At 38.0% G+C, this 23,614-nt stretch overlaps 1 protein-coding gene and 1 pseudogene across 8 annotated transcripts; one reads left to right on the top strand and one right to left on the bottom strand.

The window, feature by feature from the left end:
* The window catches only part of LOC107587328 (glutamate receptor ionotropic, NMDA 1-like), a 29,014-nt pseudogene extending 23,888 nt beyond the window's left edge, over nucleotides 1-5,126 (bottom strand).
* A 5,833-nt stretch (nucleotides 5,127-10,959) lies between these two features.
* LOC107587327 (hamartin-like) lies at nucleotides 10,960-23,566 on the top strand. 8 transcript variants are annotated; one of them, XM_016275054.1, is made up of 23 exons: nucleotides 11,368-11,480; nucleotides 11,587-11,653; nucleotides 12,783-12,980; nucleotides 13,130-13,233; nucleotides 13,360-13,512; nucleotides 14,234-14,378; nucleotides 14,529-14,683; nucleotides 14,795-14,868; nucleotides 14,952-15,112; nucleotides 15,698-15,810; nucleotides 16,151-16,313; nucleotides 16,406-16,518; nucleotides 16,614-16,671; nucleotides 16,756-16,839; nucleotides 16,941-17,421; nucleotides 17,499-17,569; nucleotides 18,147-18,319; nucleotides 18,708-18,890; nucleotides 19,054-19,164; nucleotides 19,290-19,412; nucleotides 19,586-19,773; nucleotides 20,415-20,579; nucleotides 21,552-23,566. In XM_016275054.1, the coding sequence occupies exons 3-23, from the start codon at nucleotides 12,872-12,874 to the stop codon at nucleotides 22,039-22,041; spliced, it is 3,417 nt and encodes a 1,138-aa protein (XP_016130540.1). In that variant the 5' UTR covers nucleotides 11,368-11,480; nucleotides 11,587-11,653; nucleotides 12,783-12,871; the 3' UTR covers nucleotides 22,042-23,566. The 8 variants fall into 8 exon arrangements, with proteins under 8 accessions (XP_016130543.1, XP_016130540.1, XP_016130538.1 ...); XM_016275057.1 differs by lacking the exons at nucleotides 11,368-11,480; nucleotides 11,587-11,653 and adding an exon at nucleotides 10,960-11,072; XM_016275052.1 differs by having other exon boundaries at nucleotides 11,368-11,653.
* The last annotated feature ends 48 nt before the right edge of the window (nucleotides 23,567-23,614 follow it).

Raw genomic sequence — 23,614 nt, forward strand, 5'->3', positions numbered from 1 at the left:
TTATGAAAGTTTTTATTTAAAGGTAGATTAATACTAAACTGAAAACGAATAAACATTTATCAAATTATTCTGCTCTTTACGAGGAGTAGAAAAACATCATGGAGGTGGGCCATCATGTAAAAACATATTTTCAGGGCTTCGCTACACTATATCCTGCAGAAAAGGTTTTCACACTACAAAACTCCAAGCCAACCATATTTAAAATGTGACTGAAGAAAAGGACAGATGACATCTGCAGTGAAGCGCAAGTAGAATTTCTGGCTGAAATATAGTGAGTCATAAACCAGCTGCTGGTGGTCTCCCACACTCACCTTATCAGAGTAGATGGACATGCGGGTGGTGAGGCCCACTACAGGGATACGGTAAAAACCAGCTGTGTAGGACACTGGAGTGGGAGTCAGATGGTCGTTGGACTGGGGTGGGTGGCTCACCAAGATCGCATACACCTGAAGACATGAGGAACATAGAGAGGAGACAAATCTGGCAAAGCTTTGTAACTTGATTTGAATTTGTCACAAACACTTCTAAGCTACACCGTAAAAGTCCTCTTCAATCCTGGTATTTTGGTAGCCTACCTGTACTATATTGCAGATTTTAAAATTAATCAATCAATCAATACATGACTAATGAATTAATGACACAATGTATATACACTTCACCTACTAAAATCTGTAATAGAAAAATACTGATAACCAGACCCATAACAATACTTTAACTATTATTAATAGTAAACTAGAAGACCATATTAATTAACCATTAACCTTGTCTATAAGGCAGTGTGCTCCAAAACAGTGACAAAAATCGCATTTATAAGATATAACATTCAAAGCTTGAAGTTCGTCACTTCTGCCAAAACGGCTCAACGATTTTTTTTTTTGACGTCACAACGTAGGCTACTTCAGCTTCTCATCAAACTTTCTGTCCAATCAAATGCTCTCTAGAATCCGAAGCGCCCGCCCCCTACACTATAAAATAGACGCCGAAGCCGCGGCTGAAATCGGTCACTTGTCCACAGAATTAGTATTTTCTGTACAGTGAATGGCATGTAGTGCACTATATAGGGGACAGGGAACGATTCAAACAGTGTAAATATGCTTTCCATTGGGAAAAAAAGAAGTCTGGTTTCGCGCTGTCACGCTAACCACCGCACCTCACATTCACTCTGCTCTGGTCCAGAGACACGATAGCACGGAGCGGATCACATGCACGAGTCGGCGCAGACCACAAAATGTATCGGAGCTATTTGAATTCTACACCGAATGCTATATTTATAGCAATATGGATGAGATTGTGACTGGCATACCCTGTCAAATGCGGCTTTAACTAAAAATGAACTACCAAAACTTACTGCCAGATTCTGGAAGAATTGTTTTTCAAGCAGTGGTACAAGAGGATGTGGTGCTGGTCCTTCAAGAGTCACTCTCAACTTATCTGTCTATAAAGCCTATATATATACACACAGGTGCATCTCAATAAATTAGAATGTCGTGGAAAAGTTCATTTATTTCAGTAATTCAACTCAAATTGTGAAACTCGTGTATTAAATAAATTCAATGCACACAGACTGAAGTAGTTTAAGTCTTTGGTTCTTTTAATTGTGATGATTTTGGCTCACATTTAACAAAAACCCACCAATTCACTATCTCAACAAATTAGAATACTTCATAAGACCAATAAAAAAACTTGGCAGGCATCAGGTGAGCAAGCGAGTGAAACTTTGCACTGTGCAAAAGAGAAGGTTTGCACACATCCAAAAACTTATTTTAAATTCAAAATATGATCTTTCGCGTGCAGAATTGTGGCAGAGATGTAATCCCATATTCTTTGACGACAATGGATACAGTATAACATTCAGCTCATCCGGGTAATTGAAACTGGTGCGGCGCTTCGTCTTTACACTCTTGTTTCATACACATCTGGCGTCATCTTGCGTTTCACTTATCGACTGTAGCGAAAATAACCTCAGACGTAGGAAATCAGTAATATGGTTGAGTCTTCTACGAATATTTTTTTTCTTAGCGGAAGCTTTGAGACAATATGGGTAAAATTACAAAATAATTTCAAATCAATTTTGCCACGTATTTATTTATTTGGTGTGTAGTCGTATGATAGGCGGGATAATGTAGTAGGCCGGTTTAAATGCCCAGCTGACTGTACATTAACACGTACAAAATGTTGGCAACTGATAGCAAAAATTATAAGAAACAAATATTTAAAAACGTTACAAAAACATTTTTACAATAATTTTACATTGTGTACTGTCCTGTTAGATATAGGCTATATATATGAAATAGTTTTGTCTTAAGGTAACTCGCAGTTAACGTCAGCGATTTTTACTGTAGTATTTGTATTCCTTTCAAATGAAATGGCCAACATTTTCCCAATGTAAAGGGTTGTACACAACTGTACAAACTGTTTTAGTTTGAAACTTTTTATTTGTGATTGATGCATTTCTAAAACGTAAAGAACAATGGATGCAGTATAACATTCAGCTCATCCGGGTAATTGAAACTGGTGCGGCGCTTCGTCTTTACACTCTTGTTTCATACACATCTGGCGTCATCTTGCGTTTCACTTATCGACTGTAGCGAAAATAACCTCAGACGTAGGAAATCAGTAATATGGTTGAGTCTTCTACGAATATTTTTTTTCTTGGCGGAAGCTTTGAGACAATACGGGTAAAATTACAAAATAATTTCAAATCAATATTGCCACGTATTTATTTATTTGGTGTGTAGTCGTATGAGAGGCGGGATAATGTAGTAGGCCAGTTTAAATGCCCAGCTGACTGTACATTAACACGTACAAAATGTTGGCAACTGATAGCAAAAATTATAAGAAACAAATATTTAAAAACGTTACAAAAACATTTTTACAATAATTTTACATTGTGTACTGTCCTGTTAGATATAGGCTATATATATGAAATAGTTTTGTCTTAAGGTAACTCGCAGTTAACGTCAGCGATTTTTACTGTAGTATTTGTATTCCTTTCAAATGAAATGGCCAACATTTTCCCAATGTAAAGGGTTGTACACAACTGTACAAACTGTTTTAGTTTGAAACTTTTTATTTGTGATTGATGCATTTCTAAAACGTAAAGCAATTCTTTAACCTTGCTGGAGGAGCCAGCTGACAGTACAAGGTAAAGTGCTGATCTAACATCAGCAGTTTGCATGTTGTCATGAACAGCATGCGCACGCTTTATGTGTGTGCACGTGCCAGCCAGGACGGGTGTGATTTAATGGTAACGTCTCAGGTTACTTATGTAACCATGGTTTCCTGAGTAGGGAACGAGACACTGTGTCCTCTAGGGGTCGCTGAGCCAGCTGACAGTACAAGGTAAAGTGCTGATCTAACATCAGCAGTTTGCATGTTGTCATGAACAGCATGCACACGCTTTATGTGTGTGCGCGTGCCAGCCAGGACAGGTGTGATTTAATGGTAACGTCTCAGGTTACTTATGTAACCATGGTTCCCTGAGTAGGGAACGAGACACTGCGTCCTCTAGGGGTCGCTATGGGGAACGCCTCGTCGTGACCGAATCACAGGTTGCCACGTATCCTATGTGTTTTGCATTATTTCAGGCTCAGTTCATGTAGGCTAACCTCTGAGAACAGTTTTATAGCCTTCCCATCACGGCAATGCGCGGCTGCTGAATGCTCACTCACTCATCGGTAAGGTCAAAATGGACCTCGGATCCTGTTGAATGTTTTCTTTTGTGCAACGTGCTCTAAAGTCGAGATTCGCCACAGCATTTGACTTTGCAGAATACAAAGTTACAATAACGAAATTTGGCTGAAAATGTCTTTCCGTGAATGAATGCACGTTTGATTCAGACTTTTAAAGATGTTGTAAGCGAAATATAGCCTATATAGCCTATAGCTATTTCTTCGCGTTTACCAGAAACATTTCGTACAAAAAAAAAATCTAAAAATGATATATAAAAATATCAAAATGAATTAGTATATAAAAAACGTATCAAAATGAATTAATTCAAATGAAAGCTTGATTTAAATATCTTATAAAATATTTAAAATAATGATTCAAATTCACAGGAGAGTTAACTGAAACGGCAACCTGATAGATAGATAGATAGATAGATAGATAGATATCTCTTTGCAAGAACCAATAAAAATACTGTCAAAAATTCAGAGACTTGGCGACTTCGCACTTCAAAATAAGTCAATAGAAAGTGTGTGTTTTTTTTAAATATTAACAATATAATAAAAATATAATGTAGTCATTAAGATAGATAGAAAGAAATAAAGATAGATGTTTCTGAAAAGTGCTGTTTTTAAAGGAATCAAACGTTGAAAGCATTGTGTGACAGTGCACTTCAAAATATCTTCTTTTTAAAGATTTTATTATAACGTCAAACTGCCTATATTCTAAGTATTTGCATGAGTTGAAGAGACTGGTTTGCGAGTGTTACCTGGTTAGAGATGAGATCCTCACATACGGAGAGTGCCATCTGGATTGCGTTTGGCTTATGGGTGACAGAAATAGCGTTCATCTTGAACTTATCTCTGCCGTATATATTGTTGGCTTGGGTGACAGCGTCTTTGAACACTTGCTCATATCTCTTCTGGCTCAGGACAGCCCCGATATTCACAGTCTTGGGTTCGCATCCGCCTCTCGCACAGGAGCACGAGATGAGGAAGGCGAACAGAACCAGACGCATTTTGCCCTGGATGGCAGAGGAGTCAAGCTGAGTGCCCCGTGGAGGATGCGTGTCGATGTCCGTTGATTAGACAGATCCGCTGTCACTGCGTCCTCTCCGGCAGCACTGGAATGCGATCACCTCAGTCTAGTCCGCAGAGGAATGGGCTTCACTCATTGAGTCCGCTCTTGAAACCCGTTCATATTCATGTCAACACGCCTTTGTGGAAAATGATGCTCGCTCCTGTTGATAGTCGCCTCACATATGCTCTCTCTCTCTCTCTCTCTCTCTCTCTCGGGAGAAGATGGAAAAAATCAGTATTGCAGTAATGCTGTAGTCATCTGCGTTCACTTCTCCCGCTCTTGCCGTGATTGAATCGTAGTCAAGGTTTTGTGAAGGGTGACCTGATGCTCTGTGAGAGACGCTGTCCTTGGTGCTGAGAACTGCACTCGCAGATTACGCCTGATATCACGGAGCTGTCAAGGTCGACAGACTTCAAAACATTTGCGTTAATGCGTGGAAAATCTCAGGTCATCACAGTACCGTGTGATTGAAAAAACTGGACGGATTTTCTAACGTTGATGTGTAAGTCACACGAGACCAGTACGTATTAGTTTCGTGTGAATTGTTAATACAATTGGCAGATTAAAAACTAGATTTAAAAAATGATAATTTCTTAATTTCGTGTATTTGTTTAGTGCATCACTTGTCCAGAATTTCCTCACACGGACGCAACCAGACAAACCGGTTTAGGCTATTATAGAATCGTGCCATTTATGCTTTCACATGAATCTGTTGGTGACATTTAGATGTGTATCTTGGTTTCCTTTTTATATGACACATTACAAGTTAATGTAGCCCTGCTTGTGTCTTTGTGAAAAATCCATGTCATTCTTATACATTCATTATCATCGTTTACATGCCAAACTGTCGATATACTTGTTTTCCCTTCATTTAAAACAGTGAGGGATGCTTTTTTCTCATAAAAAAATAATCAATGGGAGCTTGTCTCATCTATCACCCGTAGATAGATCCAGAGCAGACGTGTTCGAGTGCAATGGAGAAATTCAACGAGACCCCCGTTACCAAGGAAACAAGCATCTCCGGCTTGAGTTGCAAGTGTTGTTTTTCCAGACACGGTAACTTACAATTATGAAAACTGCGTTTTATAAGATAAATCGAGCATATGAAGACTTCTTCTAAAAAAGTCTGGAAGAAAAATGACATCAAACAGAGAAATGATATATGTATTCTAGTGTGGAGGAAAAGAAATGCCTCATTTTGATGTTGCATTTAGATTACATCATTACTGCTGCCTGGGAGGATGTCACTCATTATCAGGGATAAAAAAAAACTACAACTTAAATCAGACGTGGATGGAATTTCGATTTTAAAAATCTTGTTTGGGTACAGCAAGTGCAAGCCTTGTACCTGTAGGTTATTATTTATCAAATTTGCTGTTGGCAGTTGCACTGATGTTGTCTTAAACCCAATCACTGCCTGAGATATGACTCAGTACACTGTAAAATATGATTTACAGTACTGTAGTAAATAAAACAAAGATTATTGGTATTGGATTATTAGTACTCAAATACTATTATTCAATGTTACTTGCTGTTTCTTTGTAATTATTTGTCAAATGTAATAGCAATTGCTGGGTTAAAATAGTTCAAAATGGAAAATCCTATGCCAATTTTTTTCAGGGTAAACAGTGACTAAAATAGTTCACAATCCAATGAATAGGATTTATAATGAGTCATTGATTGTATGCTCTAAAAGTATATATATGCCAGCTTCGTCACATGCACAAACTACAACTTAAATCAGACGTGGATGGAATTTCGATTTTACAAATCTTGTTTGGGTACAGCAAGTGCAAGCCTTGTAACTGTAGGTTATTATTTATCAAATTTGCTGTTGGCAGTTGCACTGATGTTGTCTTAAACCCAATCACTGCCTGAGATATGACTCAGTACACTGTAAAATATGATTTACAGTACTGTAGTAAATAAAACAAAGATTATTGGTATTGGATTATTAGTACTCAAATACTATTATTCAATGTTACTTGCTGTTTCTTTGTAATTATTTGTCAAATGTAATAGCAATTGCTGGGTTAAAATAGTTCAAAATGGAAAATCCTATGCCAATTTTTTTCAGGGTAAACAGTGACTAAAATAGTTCACAATCCAATGAATAGGATTTATAATGAGTCATTGATTGTATGCTCTAAAAGTATATATATGCCAGCTTCGTCACATGCACATATAGCATGCATACTGCGCTTTGCATATTAGTCTCGCACCCACAAACACATGCAGAGGGGGATTAAAACATGACTTGAGTGAACAACAGCAGGACAGGAGATCAAATAATCACAGATCAAATAATCATCACCCTCTTTTCAGGACAAGCCTACTCTTTTTTTATTATCTGTTACCTTAGACTAGTTTCACCGCACAGTGAAGTTATGTGATCTGTGGACTCTATTAAAATAACGGGAATCATTAGATGGCAATACACAGAGCACTGAAGTGTGGATCTCTGCGAGACAAGGGGATGTGGATGAGAGGAGATGGCAGCCGAGCTGCTACTGAGATGTTTCAGGCTCTCAATAAATGATACCAGCAGAGTTAGTCTCAAACTGGCTCTCAGCTCCCAAAGTGTCAGTTTGGATCATGCAGTGGTGGTGCACTATATAATACACGCTGCACTGCTTGTTTAGCGTGATTTCACTTGGGTGGAACCCTGATATGTATCTTCTACACAAATTCGAATGCAAGCTATACAATGCATGTACACCCATGAATTGGAAATATAATCAAATCACTGTGCAGCTTTGCTACATGATTTCATATTTGAGCATATTTAGTTTTATTTTAAGTTGCAAATTCCTTTTGGGTTGAAGTGAGACTCCTGGAAATGTAATGTTGTTGAAACCAGCAATGTTCCAGCCATACTGGCTGTGTGCTTTATCAACTTTTTTGAAACACGTGGTTCTTTGCATACATAATTGAAATCATTCTATACCACATGCAAAAAAGACCTATCCAAAATGTCGGTTTAATTATTCTGAACCGTGCCTAATGAAGAGGCTTTTGCACATAATTATCCAGTACAACAAAAACAGACACAGCCTTGTAATGGTGCTATTAGCGTAGAGGGAAATAGGATTGAGCTGAATGTTTTTATCTCTCCTGACACACACATTTTAATCAATCTAAAGGAGGTTACTTGGATTTAAACCGTGAAGTGTATGCGTCGTGCAGGGTGGGAAACACATTGCATCTGCATGCAACATTTAAAACCTTGTGGTTTTCTCTTCCACTCAGAATTTAGCAGAGCTTTAGGGCAGAGCCATTTGCAACACAATGGATAATGGTTTGGTTTAAGTTATATTTGAATCCAGAGAAGGCTTGCAGGAAATTTGCAGAAGCAAGATTATTGAGAAGCTGGGATAAAGAAAATCTGCTCTCCTAATCAAGATCCAAAATATTATTTACTATATTCATACAATATTTTCACCTACATGCTAATGTTTGATTTACGCTAGATGCATTAAAATCATTGTGGTGTTGTGTACTGGAAGAGTAGGTGGCGTGCAAAACCGTGTGGCAGGAAAATAGCGCCACCTAACGGTGTAATAGTAGACCTTCAGGCCTTTCTTGAGAATGCAAGGCAACCATCCGAGAAATTTGTAATGCTATCTGAAGTCTCAGGAATGCATATTTAGTTCATAGTTGAGTTTTCAGCTTTATGAAAGTAACATAATCTTTTATCTATAAATGTTAAATTTTTTTAATTTGATTTAATTAATTTAATTTTCAATTTTTGTCTTTTGTAACAATTACAAAAAAAAAAAAAAGTTTTTTTCTTGATAAAGCATTATTTAATCAAGATCATTTATGGTATGCACATTAAATGACACAAAATTACACTAAAATAAAGTTTATTTTTATTATTTTTATTATTATATTATAAATGTCTTTACTATCACTTTTGTTGAATTCATCTTTGCTAATTCAATTTAATGTCATTAAATTTTTTTATAATCTTTTTTTAACAAGAACAACAAAAGAGAACAATACTTATACTCATATTACTGAGGATTTTTTCTTGATAAAGTACATTAAATTAAGTTAAAAGTTTAAAACAAGATCATTTATGGTATGCACACTAAATTTTCAAGTGCTGATGCTATGAAGGTAATTGTTGTAAGGGTTCAATCATACTTGTCTGAAGTGGTGAGGGGCTTGCCAGACCACTATTACATTGTGCCAGGGGATCTAGAAGTGTAAGTGGGCATGATGAATAAGTGGGATCAAAAACAAAGAGCAGCAGAGATGGATTAAATTTAGCTCACTGTAGCGATAACTGCTGGCTTCACAGTACTCACACCATTTTCATACCATGTCAGTATATTAGGCATATCAGCATGAAGCTGGAGTGTTATCTGGTTGCTGTCCTTTCTGGGAAGTTTTGCTAATAGCTCTCTGATATTCTCCCTTGAACAATTAATAAATCAGATATGCATTAGCAACCTCACAACATTCACTAATACCTCTTAACAGGCTATAATTAAACAGCATTAATTGAAGAACTCAGTGAAATACAGACTGGTTTGTTTGTACTTAGTTAATGAAAGATATTTTGAAAACGTAATTTAGTGTATTTAGTAAATTTAATTTACTAAAGCAGTTATAGATGTGTTCCTTTCTCTGTTAAATGTCCTTAGTTGGTCATATCAGTAACTTTCATTAATTTGCCACTTGAATATTTTGCACTTTTTGCTTTCGTATTTATAATGATTATTATATAATAATGTTATATAATAATAATAATTTACAACAATAACAATAGTAATAAATCATAATTTTAAATTATTGTTGTTGTTAGTAATAATAATGATGATACCAATTCAACATTATTATTATTTCTAGTATTATTGTTATTATTGTTGTTTTTTGTTTTATTTAATACAGTGTGTGTGTGTGTGTGTGTGTGTGTGTGTGTGTGTGTGTGTGTGTGCATGTTTTCTATATTGGTGTTGACTTAAACCTGAATACACACCAACTCATGGGGACTTGTGTCACCGTGGGGATCTAAATTTAGGTCCCCATGGGTACAGAAGCTTATAAATCATACAGAATTCGTTTTTTTTTTCCAGATTGTAAAAATGCAATTTACAACAATAACAATAGTAATAAATCATAATTTTAAATTATTGTTGTTGTTAGTAATAATAATGATGATACCAATTCAACATTATTATTATTTCTAGCATTATTGTTATTATTGTTGTTTTTTGTTTTATTTAATACAGTGTGTGTGTGTGTGTGTGTGTGTGTGCATGTTTTCTATATTGGTGTTGACTTAAACCTGAATACACACCAACTCATGGGGACTTGTGTCACCGTGGGGATCTAAATTTAGGTCCCCATGGGTACAGAAGCTTATAAATCATACAGAATTCGTTTTTTTTTTCCAGATTGTAAAAATGCACAAAGTTTTCTGTGAGGGGTAAGTTTAGCTGTAGGGTTAGTGTAGGGTGCTAAAAAATACAGTTTGTACAGTATAAAAACCATTATGCCTATGGGGAGTCCCCACAAGGATAGTGAACCAGACTGTGTGTGTGTGTGTGTGTCTCAAGTAGAGCAATACGTGTGCTTAGTTGTAGGTGTAAATGTATTACTTTCGAAGTTCATATGTGTGTGTGTGTGTGTACTGGTTTATATAACCTGGTGGGGACTTAAACCTGACTAAACACAGACTCGTGGGGACTCATGTCACGGTGGGGTTTTGTGGGGATTTGTGGTCCCCACGGGTACAAAAGCTTATAAATCATAAAGATTATAAAAATAGCACAAAGTTTCCTGTAAGGGGTAGGGTTGGTGTAGGGCAATATAATATACGGTCTGTACAGTAGAAAAACCATTACGCCTATGGAGAGTCCCCACAAGGATAGCTGACCAGACATGTGTGTGTGTGTGTACCAGACGTGTGTGTGTGTGTGTGTGTGTGTGCTCGCGCAGGTTTATATGGTTTATGAGCACACAAATGTGCATAACGTTAACGTGGTTTGTGATGAGGATACTTCCTTTATTATTCCATTATCATCAGGGTGTACATTTTTGCCATGTGCACTGTCAGTATATGTTGAAATAAGTTGTAGAATTATATTTTTAGTTATAGGCATATATATATTTTAAACAGTCTGTTTGCTACTTGCAAATAAACCTGTTTGTCCTTTAAAGCTCCGCGCATGCGCTGTGAGCTTCTGTCTCGCTGAAGCCGCTGCATGCTTAGCTAGCTCTCATTGCACAGCACACTGAGCACAGCCAATAGTGCAGCACTTCACACCTTTCTGTCACTCATGCCGTAATCTTGTGACAGCGAGACAGAAGAGTCGGTCAGTATGCTTTCTATAATTAAACATCAACCCATAACCCCTCAGCTCCGGATTGCACTTTCGCTGGGATCGTTACGTATATGAAATTTTTCATCTGCGCAAACAGCTCAGCAGTGTGAAAGGACGTGAGGTGTTCAAGATGGCGACTGTTTGTATGTTGAAATAAGTTGTAGAATTATATTTTTAGTTATAGGCATATATATTTTAAACAGTCTGTTTGCTACTTGCAAATAAACCTGTTTGTCCTTTAAAGCTCCGCGCATGCGCTGTGAGCTTCTGTCTCGCTGAAGCCGCTGCATGCTTAGCTAGCTCTCATTGCACAGCACACTGAGCACAGCCAATAGTGCAGCACTTCACACCTTTCTGTCACTCATGCCGTAATCTTGTGACAGCGAGACAGAAGAGTCGGTCAGTATGCTTTCTATAATTAAACATCAACCCATAACCCCTCAGCTCCGGATTGCACTTTCGCTGGGATCGTTACGTATATGAAATTTTTCATCTGCGCAAACAGCTCAGCAGTGTGAAAGGACGTGAGGTGTTCAAGATGGCGACTGTTTGAAGTTCGCAATCTCTGTACGGTAATACATTGTTTTTGAGGCGCCTGGTGCGTGTTTAATATGCCACATTTGTCGTAGAGTAAGTCAGGTTTGAGTAAAAACAGATGGCAAAGGGTGTCATTGACATGAGGCAGAGTTAAAGCTCTCTTGTCAGCAGTGATGCATGCGCTGCTGTCACGTAATACATGGCGTTTATAAGAACTGCTTTGCTTTATTGATTGAATTTAACACTACTGTTAGACTGAGGAAAACAGTTAAAGGTCTTTAGATTAATATTAGGTTCAAGTATTCGTGAAGTCAAGAGTCCAGCTGCTTTTAATTTGCCTTCAGTCTTTATGAACGCTCGCAGTTCAACTTTCTTCGCTAGAGAGTCTGAATCCAGCATGACAGTCTAAAGTTACATTTGATTTTCATAATGTCTGCGTCTTAATACCTACTGGGCTGACTACCTAGACACCACATTTTAGGCATCATAGACGAGTGCCTTGCTGAGATTACACCCTTGCAAAAGTGTACTGTTTTGGTATATAGTGATGGTATCAGATGGTTATACCATGGTGCTGAATGAATACCATGTTCATGTACCGTGGTATTTATGTAGTGCTTAAAAGAATACCATGGTATATGCCTAGACAGAAACCTTGGTATTGCCATGGCAAATGAAAAATCATACTGAACCCCATAAATATATGAGTGTGATTTTGTGCATGCATGCATGCATATCCCCCAAAAAAACATGGTATAATTGTGGTAAATGTGCTAAAAAGGTCATGAAAATAGCATAGTCCAAATCCATGGTACCAGTCAAAAAACATGAAATTGCTATAGCATGGGTAAAAAAAATTAAATTGATGTTACTCTTGTCCTAAAACATGGTATTTCCACATTACATATAAAACCGAGGTATGAATGTTTGTACACTTTGGTACTTTTTGTTGGTGCAGTATTTTAGTTGTAGTTCCAAGCTTTCAGCAGCAGACTCTAAGCACACTTGTCCAAAATGCTGTCTATGTAGGCACTAGGCACCTTGCTAGATTTAAAGCCACAGCCAATGTTTTTCAGTAGCAAGTTGGCTTCAGTCACATTAGTGTTCTGGGGGGTGTATTTTTTTTTTTTAACAGTGATCGTGTTTTGTATTTTTTGTCACTAGTTCATGCATACACATCCCATGCTGACACCACAGGGCATCGGTTTATGCTGTGACAAAGGCATCAGTCCTGCCCACTGTCCTGCACAGCTATGGCCAAAGATCAGCCAAATGTGTTTGACCTCATCCCTCTTCTGGGGTCCACTGACCTACACGAGCTGGAGCAGGTCAAAAACCTGCTGCAGGAAACACTCAGTGCAGGTTAGTTGGCTCTTGTGTTTGCATAATTTCTTAAGTGCATGAGTCAAATTGTACCAGCACGTTTGTCCAACTTGTGTTTAAACTTTACTTAATATGCTTGTAATTTGTTGTCAGTATCAATGGGTACATGTAGTAATTTTTTTTAATAGATAAAGGGACCATGTTGCTGAATAGCCTTGTGGAATATTTCCTGGAGACAAGCTCATCTCAAGCTGTGGACATCCTGTCTTCTGTCAGAGAGCCCCATGATAAGGTGAGGGAAAACTCATCTTCAGTAGTCTCCATTAAACACATTGGTGAATAGTGATTGTTTCATCATGGATTTCAGAACATCACTGATTAATGAATAACAGCCTCATCTGGATATATTTCTTTGTAGTATCTTTTAGATAAGATGAATGAATGCGTGGGCAAGCAGAGCTGCCGTCTCTCCACCATCACCCTCCTTGGCCATATTGTTCGCAAGCAGCCACCATGGATCCACAAGATCGCTCGCTTCCCTCTGCTCGCCTCGCTGCTCAAATGCCTCAAGGTACCAAAAATTCAAAACCAGTCAAGTGTGATGGGGTTATAAAGGGAACTTTGAACTTGGTTAATGACTTGCATGCAGGCTGTTCTGACTTGAGATAACTGAGCAATGGAATTCTACAGGGGAAAATGTCCAAAAATTGTCCCATAAATTGTCTTCTATACATGTATATGTGTGTACGTCTACATAAACTACTGTTCAAAAGTTTTGGTTAAATTTTTTAATGGATTTTTAAGTCTCTTATGATCATAAATATATTAAAACAGTAAAATTGTGAAATATTATTACAGTTTAAAATAACTGTTTTCTATTGGAATATTTTAAAATGCAATTTATTACTGTGATGGCAAAGCTGAATTTTCAATCTTCAGTGTCACATGATTATTCAGAAATATAAAGCATAATATAAATCATATATATATAAATCAAATATAATATGATGATATTATTATTGCCAATGTTGAAAAGGGTTTTGCTGTTTAATGTTTGTTTTTGTTTTTTTCAATTATACATTTGGTCAGAATTCTTTGGATAGAACATTTAAAAGAAAAGCATTTATTTGAAATAGAATTCTTTTGTACCGTCATTAATGTCTTTATTGTCATTTTTAATACATTTAATGCATCCTTGCTAAATAAAAGTGGGGTTTTTTTTTTTACACTCACAGAACCCAAAGTTTTGAATGGTAGTGGTAGTTTTTTTTAAATTTTATTTCTACTTTCAGACTGACTCCGATGTCGTAGTCCTCATAACTGGTGTGCTGGTGTTGATCGCTCTACTACCCATGATTCCTCAGACCAGTAAACCACTTCTGTGCGATTACTTTGATATCTTTGGAAGGCTTGCTGCCTGGAACCAACGTCACCCAGGTACTCGGGCATAAACACTGCAAATATATTTGTGTTTTGTAAATGAAATGGTGTTTTTTTTAAGCTTCAGTTCTTGGAAGTGCAATGTTTCTAGATAGTTGAAATATAACTTGGTCTTAAAGGTACTCTTTCTTTGAATGTGTCCTGTAGGTCATGCTCAGGGAGTGTTTGCAGTCCATCTACATGCCAGCGTATACTCGCTTTTTCATCGTTTATATGGCATGTATCCCTGTAATTTAGTTTCTTACTTGCGTGCCCACTACAGTATGAAGGAAAATGTTGACACATTTGAGGAAGTGGTGAAGGTGAGGTTTTATCTTTCATGCCACACAATTTTAAGAATTGTCATGTAAGTGGCAAAATTATTATTACTATTTTAACACCTGCTCTACAATTTCCTTCTTCTTTTATATCAGCCCATGTTAGAGTATGTACGGATACATCCTGAGCTCATCACTGGAACCAAAGACTACGAGGTTGATCCAATTAGGTATGTAAAATGAAATATTACAATTTCTGTTATATCTTAACATGTTTGATTTTTCATACTTTACTGTTTTTAATTGTGTGTAGATGGAAGAGATTTGAGCCTCATGATATTGTGATTGAATGTGCCAAAATTTCACTGGATTCTAAGGAGGCATCATCTGAAGAAGGATACTCCTCTCTGTCGGATCACATACCACGACGCCCTGTGGAACATAGCCGATCATGCTCAGAGCTCAGCATCCATGGTAAAATGACAATGTTTAATGCTGTTTCTAATTCAATGATGTTCTGTGTAGTTATTGTTTGTAAATGTTTCCAATAGAAAAATTAAATCCAATCACAAGGGAGAGTTGTATTTTGAAAATCAAACCAAGGCATTTGCGTACATAGGTCTTCATCACAAATAAAGAGCAACTATTATTTTTTTTTTTAAATGCACCCCATGAAATAAACAAGATAATGTAATCCAGCAATTAAGAAGCACAATAGAAAACAGGTCAAGAGAAAGGTTACATTCATTAATTCTGTTAGGCCCAATAAGATGAGGGGGAAAAACGGTTATCAAAACACAAATACATAAACATATATGTACAAAACTACTATAGTAGAAACTCACCAAATGCCAAATCTTCATTCATATCTAAATGAGATCAACATGTGAAATCTACATGTAAAACTGTTTATATTAACAGTGTATTAGACCACAGAATGGCTAAAGGCTTTGGCGTGTGTGTGTGTGTGTGTGTGTGTGTGTGTATTAAGAATTAATACTATTTTCAGATTTTTCCTGTGAGTACTGATTTTGAAACTTACCTACTTTCTGCTAACAGAAATCACATCGGTCACACCAATGGCTGCTGTTCATCAGTCTCTTTTTCTGTCACTACCTTATCTCACTGTAACCCAAGACTCAGGTTCCAGCGCACAGACCCCCAACCATCAGGTAAGAATCCTCCAAATAAGTAGGCAAAATGACCAAAATCTTACTTCAATTTCCTGATAATCTTTGTACAGTAACTGAAGTACAATAAAAGTACACCGACAAGACAAGTAAACAGTCAGTAATAAAATAAGAACAAAGACTGTAAATACAAGCAATTATAAATAAAATAGAAAAGAGTTCAAATAAAAAATTTATACTGGTTTGTCATGTCTACTGGTATATTGCCTACCCCTAGTATGTAGTTATCCAAATTGCTTTGAAAGTCAGAACAAGCCTCTAAATGTAGATTAACATGTCAGTGACCCCTAACTGAATGAGGTTATGTTTGGTCCATCAATAGAATGATGGGATGAACTCCTCAGGGACAAAGGAGGAGATGTGGAGTCCTTCCTCAGTGTGTGGGATGACCACCCCTCCCAGCTCTAGAGGAATGTCCCCCACCACAGTTTCTGATGTCTCACATAGTGCCTCCCACCTCTCAGGACGGATCCCCAGCATGTCAGGTCAGCCAAATGCAGCCTGGTCTAGAAAGCAAAAATGGTTCTTTATGTTTGTTTGGTCCCTCAGATGGCTTCAGGGGTTATTTTTGTTACAGGGGATGGAAAATGGACCCTTTCTCCCTCCACACCCTCAGGGTCATCTCCTCTCCCATCACTCTCAGAGGAAATAGGGCAGCCTGCCCAAAACACCAGCAGTACTCAGGCTAAGGTACATGGACGTGTAAAGCATTTGCTTCATTACTTATTAAACATATTCTGTGAGCGTGTTTTCATAAAAATGCTTTTCTGTCTAAAACTATTCAGGTGATTCAGACAGGCAAAGACCTGAAGAAAGTCACGCCTAGAAGTATTAATAACAATGGTGAGTATATGCTGAGATTTCTGGAGTCTCATTTCATTTAGTAACTGACACACGCTTAATATGCTTTACTTTTGCTACTTTTAGGAGGTGCAAGTGATGCCAAGACTCCGGTGTCATTGGAACAGCTCTCTGACATTGTCAAAAGGACAGACAGGGAGAGAGAGGATGGTGAGAGCAGTGACATCTTGCAAAACAATAAGTGTGTTTAATCAAGCCTTCATTTACAATGAGCTCTTCGTTCACCAACTTCTCCAATGTTTTCTTTCAAGATACCATCAATGAGGAGATTTTGAGTCTGACCCATGGGAGACTGGAATTCGGAATGAGGCCGGGCCTGGATTCCTCATTTTCTGGCTCCTTCGACACCCTCCTCTCGTCTCACCCCAGCCATGAGCAGAATTTAGTGTCCACACCAGACAGGGTTGAATTTTCTGCCATAGGAGGAGAGCAGCAACCCTGGTCCCTCTGGCCCGCTTTCACCCCCATTGAAAACGGGAAGTGTAGTAAATGTTCTGTGTCTGATCTGACGAAGGAGTCCATGTCATATGAGCCACTGTTTGACCTCGCTCTGCCTAAAGTGGCATCTCTGTTTTTGGAAAGGAAGACCGCAGAGGCCATCCAGAGAGCTGATGAAGAAAGGGAGCACCGAGAGGAGCTAGAGGGAGAGGATCTTTCTGCCACCTCCCCTCTGGAGGTATTGGACCGGGTTATCCAGCAGGGTCATAACACCCATGAGAAAGTGCTGAAGAGGTACGCTTCTGTTTTTCTTATGTCTGATATGACTATTGGAAATGTGACGGAACACTGTCTGCTTGCTCTTTTTTCAGAACTCTGTCTTCTCAAAGCCAATCAGCAGACCCACACTCTGGAGGTAAACAGCATAGCAATAAAGGAAAAGGTATTTAGTTATTTTACTAATTCATAGGCTCTCCATGCTCAAGACGACTGCGTCCTCCAACTTTTCTCTTACAACTTTCCTGTTTGTTTCCATTTTACTGACGCTTTCCTCTAAATACTTTTATTCTTTCAGATTCTTCTACTGTCTTCTGTGTCATTCTTTATAAAATCCTCAGAAGCAGCATTGTGTTGGTCCTGATCAGCCGAATAACGTGAAACTGCACGATATTGTGGCTTAATGTGATTAATGTGAAACACAAAGGCTGCAGTTTAATTAAATAATATGGGCTGCAAGTTTCAGAGTGAAGCACAGCACTGTTCATTTACATGTGTGCAAATGATCCAAATCAACAAAATGAAAGCTGAATGGTTCAATAGTTTAATGTAAATTTTAGTGTTGTAACTTGCTGTAAAATAAAATTACTTTTGTCAAATTATTTTATTTATATTATTGTATCTTCCTTAAATTATCGTGTTTTTTCCAATATTCTCCAGCCTTAATTATACAATTATTTGTAAACATTTAAACCACAGCACTATTCTGTTGCATTTAAATTGACTGCAATGTATTTTTCCAGGTCCTGTGTCTACAGCGTCAGATGAGCTGGGGATGTTGCACAGTCAGCTGCTGTTGCTACATAACCAGCTGCTGTATGAGAGACATAAGAGAGAGCAACATGCACTTCGTAACCGCCGTCTGTTCGGACGTATTGTCAATGCTACTGCACTGGAAGAGCAAAACAGCTCCATGGTAATGAATGAAACTGGAAGAATTATCTATGCCTGCGCAAAATTCTGCATATAATTGAAAAGCTTGTCAGTTCGACACATGCCCCATTCTTTGCATACTCATTAAATATTTTAGTTTGATCACACTTTAACCACTTTGTTTAATTAACAACAGTACTTTCAGCTCCAATTATCACAATTTACCAAATCCAATCTGAGGAATTTTCAAAATGCTCCTTTATAATCATTGCAGGAAATGTTCAGGTCTTGGCATGACTGATGACATTATCCTGTTAAAACCCCGCAAAAGTCTTGTCAGGCTTGACACAAAAGCCTTCTTAACTTGTTGTTTTTTTGTTGTTAATATCAGCGATTTTCCAGTGGTGTGGGTTTTTGTGTGTGTGTGGCAGAAAACCCAACTCAAGCTTCAGGACATTGAGATCCAGGCTGTGCAGGTAAGCCTGAAAGAGGAACAGCGGCGCTTCAGGCATATACAGGAAGACAGAGATGCTCTTGTGAACCAACTGCAGACTCAAATCCAGCAGCTACAGAAGGAGCGGAATGACTACTACTCAAAGATGCAAGAGCTAACGGTGATCATAGGGTGATAGGACATGGAAAAATCCATAGTTAATCTTATTCACTCACAATACAGCATCAAAAATGGTCAGCATTTGCCATTCTGTTGCTGTAATGTAGAAGAGAATGTGTGCTATCTGTGTTAAATGCTAATGTTTTATGTGGCATCATTTACAGAGTGATTTGCAAGAGAATCAGAAGAAGGTCAGAGAAATGGAAGCAGAGCTCCAGAAAGCCAATAACAAAGTGTGTAATATGGGACACATGCTTAGCCAGCTGTCCATCAAGGTAAGACTTGTTTATGACAAAGATATGTTACATTAAATGCTATCACACTGCAAGAATAATTTGAAAGCAAAAAAAACAACATTTATTTATGGTTTAATGTGTGTTCCTGATTTATCCAACCTCAGCTGAACAATAGTGAAAACATGGAGCAGCAGATGGCTTTCCTGAACAAGCAGCTGCTGCTTTTGGGTGAAGCCAACAAGTTATTTGTGGAGGAAATCGACCGCTTGGGACCTGAGGCTAGCAAGGTAGACTATGATTATTAACTACTGATGACTTATCATGACTTGCATCATTGCGTAAAACCCAGCAGATCTCTAGTTTGTGACAGATTTTTTTTTTAACAGCACTCTGTGAAATTTAATTCTTATACCTTAATAAGAAGTTGATTGTTGACTTGATCTCTTTTGTTACTTGTTAGGAGCTGAATATGCTGCAGGCATCTTCACTGCGTGAGGCTGAGCGTTTGAGGCAGAGCTCTCTTCAGCAGAGTCAGAGACTTGAAGCCGCTCAACAGCGCATCACAGACCTGGAGACCCAACACACCAAGAAAGAGCAAGCCATCCGAGAGCAAAAGAAACTGCTGGAGAATGTCAAAAGCCAGGCCACGTATGAGCTTACCTCTGCCTTCATTGTCCTGTTGAAAGTTTAAATTCATTTTCTTGTTTGATTCTGAGTCTTATTTCTATGCTCAAACACAGGGGATTATTGATTTATATTATATTACATTACATTACAGGGTTTTCAGAATTTTTTGCCAGTGGTACACCTTCTAGTACACCTTCTACCCCCTGAGATTTTATGTTAATATTTCAATAATTTAACACATTTGCATGTTCATGATTCTCTGATGACAGTTAATCGTCAAATGCAGGCAAAAAAAATAAATAATGTTTTACTTTGATTTTGTTTTATTTTTAAATAAGTAAATACTCATTTTAATTTAGCATATTTATGATTTAATTAATGAACCGCCTGCATTTTCCACTTGAATTCCAAGGGGTTCGCGTACCACAGTTTGGGAGATTTTTCTTTCATTCTTTACATTTAATTATGTTTATTTTTATTTTACTTTGTTTATATATATTAAGCATATGTTTGCTAATGATGCAAATTATATGTCTTATAAAGTGGTGCTGTATTGATCTGCAGAATATGGATCATCAGGTTCTTCTAATCTCTTCAACAGCATCTTGCTGTAAGATTTGCTAATATCATCCTTGTCTGTACTGGTTTTTTGTTTCCTGTAGGGAGCATCTGCAGGCTTCAGAGAACAGGTATCTGGCCCAGAAGCACATCACTCAGGCATTACAATCTGAGCTGCTTGAGCTCTATAGCCAAATAGAGCTCAAAAACCTGAACACTAAATCACCAGCAGAGCCCACTTCTGAACCCAACAGTCCAACCAAACAGAGGTGTGTTCCATATTGTCATGCACATTAGGGCTGTCAAAATGACTGAAAAACTAAATTTGAATTTTGTATATTATCAACATTCGAATTATATTCCAATTTAAAATGCATAATTTCAGTTAGGGTGAAGAAAAGCTTTTGGCTTCTCTTCTGAGGCTCAAGAGGGCGCATCGAGCAAAATATTACTAATGCACATTTATTCAAAGCATAAGATAATATGACTATCTGTGAAAAAAGTGCATGTTTAAAATAATGTTTATAAACCAATTATAATTAAGTTGCTTAAACAACTATAAACGAAACAGCATCATGTATATATTCATAGTTTAATACAAAGGGCGGATAGCCAATCACACAGTGTACATTTTTCATTTAAAAACATGAGATGCAGTGGGATGGGGAAAAACCCCGCCATAAAGTCTCGAGATATGTTTTTTCAAAGTTAAACTTGCATTAATTTTACATGGCTTTCTAAACATGCGGCTCCTTTGTGCGAGATGCGAGGGCAACGTTAATAGATGTCCCTCTAGAAAATGCGTGAAATATGTGTTCTGTGTGAACGGCTTGGTTTCAGTTTTGATGTAAACAAGATCTTCTCCGCATTGATGTTCTCTTTTTCCGCAATATTTTTAATGAACAATGCAGCAGTGCCGCCGCATCTAGTAGCTTCAACTGAATAGGCTAACAAAAACATTATAATGCAACAACACTTACATCGTCATCGCATCTCGTGCGCCAGTGATAAGGCTGCCTCCTTAACGCACAACTAAAATTCGAATGCAACGTTTTTGCATTCGAATGTGAAATTTTTTTTTTACAGCCCTAATGCACATATGTTTCTCCTCCACATGCTGATTTACAAATGCAAACAATTTGTTCTGTAATGCATTCTAGAATTTTTGTGGCAAAATAAAAGACAAAAAGATGATGGGTTGTTGAAAGTATAGCAAATTTCTATTTCCGATTGTGTTTCAGGCCAAATGGCAACCGTACAGGCCCATCTGCTCCATCCGCTGACCCAATGAAAAAGGAGGAAGGCATGCACGTGTGTGTCAATGGTGAAATATCTGCCGGGTCTCCTCAAACACCCACAGCACTCATTAATGGCAGTCAGGAAGAAGATCTTTCCGCCCTTACCCATTCATTTCCCGCTCTCCCCTGCGACTCCCCACTGGCAGTTGGCTCTTACCCCAGTACTGGAAGCTTTTTGGGCAAGAGAGCCAGAGAGATGTTTCGAAATAAGAGCGAGAGCCACTATGAGGGTGAGCCGGCCGCCTTCACCTGCCTCTCTAAGGATCTTAAGGTTGAGCCAATCACAGAGCCCACAGAGAGCTTGGAGCTTGAAGAGGCTACTGACCAGGCTGACCTGCAGCCCATGGACAGACCCCGAGCGTATAATATTCAGCGGAGGAGGCAGCAAAATCTGAGGATCATGGACTACAATGAGACCCACCATGAGCATTGATTGTACACTGCTGATAATTTTAGACCCAGTATTAGAATGCACTGCTCTTTTTGTTAGAGTGGTTTGCAACGTTTTAGTTCATTTTAAAAGCTCTTATACTACAAAACAGCCAAAAAAATTAAAAAGTTGTAGTCACCACAGTGGCAAGAGAATATCTTGTCTTCAAAAAAGCTTCACTTATATTTTGTCTATTACGAATTCTTTTTTTTTTTTTTATAATCTGCATTTAGTGAGCGACCTTGGTGATTATATTGCGTGGTGGTTGGATGTTATTCGGGCCTCACTGTACTTTTCAGCAAATCTATTGACTTAATCACTGTATTTGCTCTTGTAATAGTACCATTCGGTTTCCAATCCTCCTTAATTTGTCCACGCAAAATGGCTACTTGAGTCGCTTCGAGATGAGCATTGTTAATTTCCGCTGATGTGACTTAGAAATTGCACAATACCGAGTATGATCATTGCAAACGCAGCACTGTAAATAGATCATGCCTATGAAAAACCAACCAATCAGTCCGATAAAAATGTGAAAAACAAAAAAAAGCTATGTGGAATAGGTGAAGTAGAATAAGAAATCACATTTCATTGCTGAGGCGAGCCATGTGTATATGCCGTAGCAGTGCTTTGTGCGCTTCTCCTATAGAGAATAAGCGAGTCTTGTGTTGTTTCTAGTAATAGATTTTATTTTTATGCATTAACGTTCTCCACTGGGATTGTAGCGCCCAGTCACCAGTGCAATACTTCTTAGCTAACACTTCATGCCAGCTTGAAGGTATGAGTGATGATGGGGAAAAATAACCCGATTTAGATTGCTGCTTTGCAGGACCGTCAGAGCCTTACAGAACACAGGCCAGGCTGCTGTAGGTGTATTTGTCCAGTTGAGACCTATTGTGAATTTGAGAATATCTTTGTGGTCTAAGATGAGTCTGAAGGGTGAATGCTCTTGTGTTAATAGCTCACCAAATACGGCCACTGCAATACTTCGACACACTAAACTCTGAAAGGAAGCTGCTCGCTATAAGCCAGAAGGCTTATGTCCCTCTATTATGTTCTTTCATTTCTGTCTTACACAGGTCAGACCCCATCTGCAAAGAAAAGGCTTCATGTAATGGGCTGCTGCTGGCTGAAGTAAAAGCTCTTCTTTTTTAATTCAAGCCTTAAGATCGCTGAACCTTAGCAGAGCAATATACTTGTCTCTTTCTAAAAAACTTGCCCCCGGGGTTTGTTTTCAGTGTGGGATATACTTGGAATATTTGAAGTGCTGTTGCAAAGAAAATAAAATGCTGGCTTCGGCCTGCCAGCTGGGGAAATGGCTTCGAGAGTTTACAATGAGAATTGAAATCTATGGAAATCGTTGCTGTTTTTTTCCCCTGTTCAGACTGTTCTTATCACAGTTCACCATGAGTGTGATCTTACAGCTTGTGCTTTGTTTAACTGTCACTCGAACTTTGCTTTCTGTTTTTATACCAAAACCCCTCTCAAACATTTTGTTGTTTCACAAAATGCCTTACTCAAAAAAAAAAAAGTAGGAAGCCTGTCCTACAGTCATTTGTTGAAAGTTATCTGAACTATG

This window comes from Sinocyclocheilus grahami, unplaced genomic scaffold (genome assembly GCF_001515645.1).
Source record: "Sinocyclocheilus grahami isolate Dianchi unplaced genomic scaffold, SAMN03320097.WGS_v1.1 scaffold92.1, whole genome shotgun sequence".
Taxonomy (NCBI): domain Eukaryota; kingdom Metazoa; phylum Chordata; class Actinopteri; order Cypriniformes; family Cyprinidae; genus Sinocyclocheilus; species Sinocyclocheilus grahami.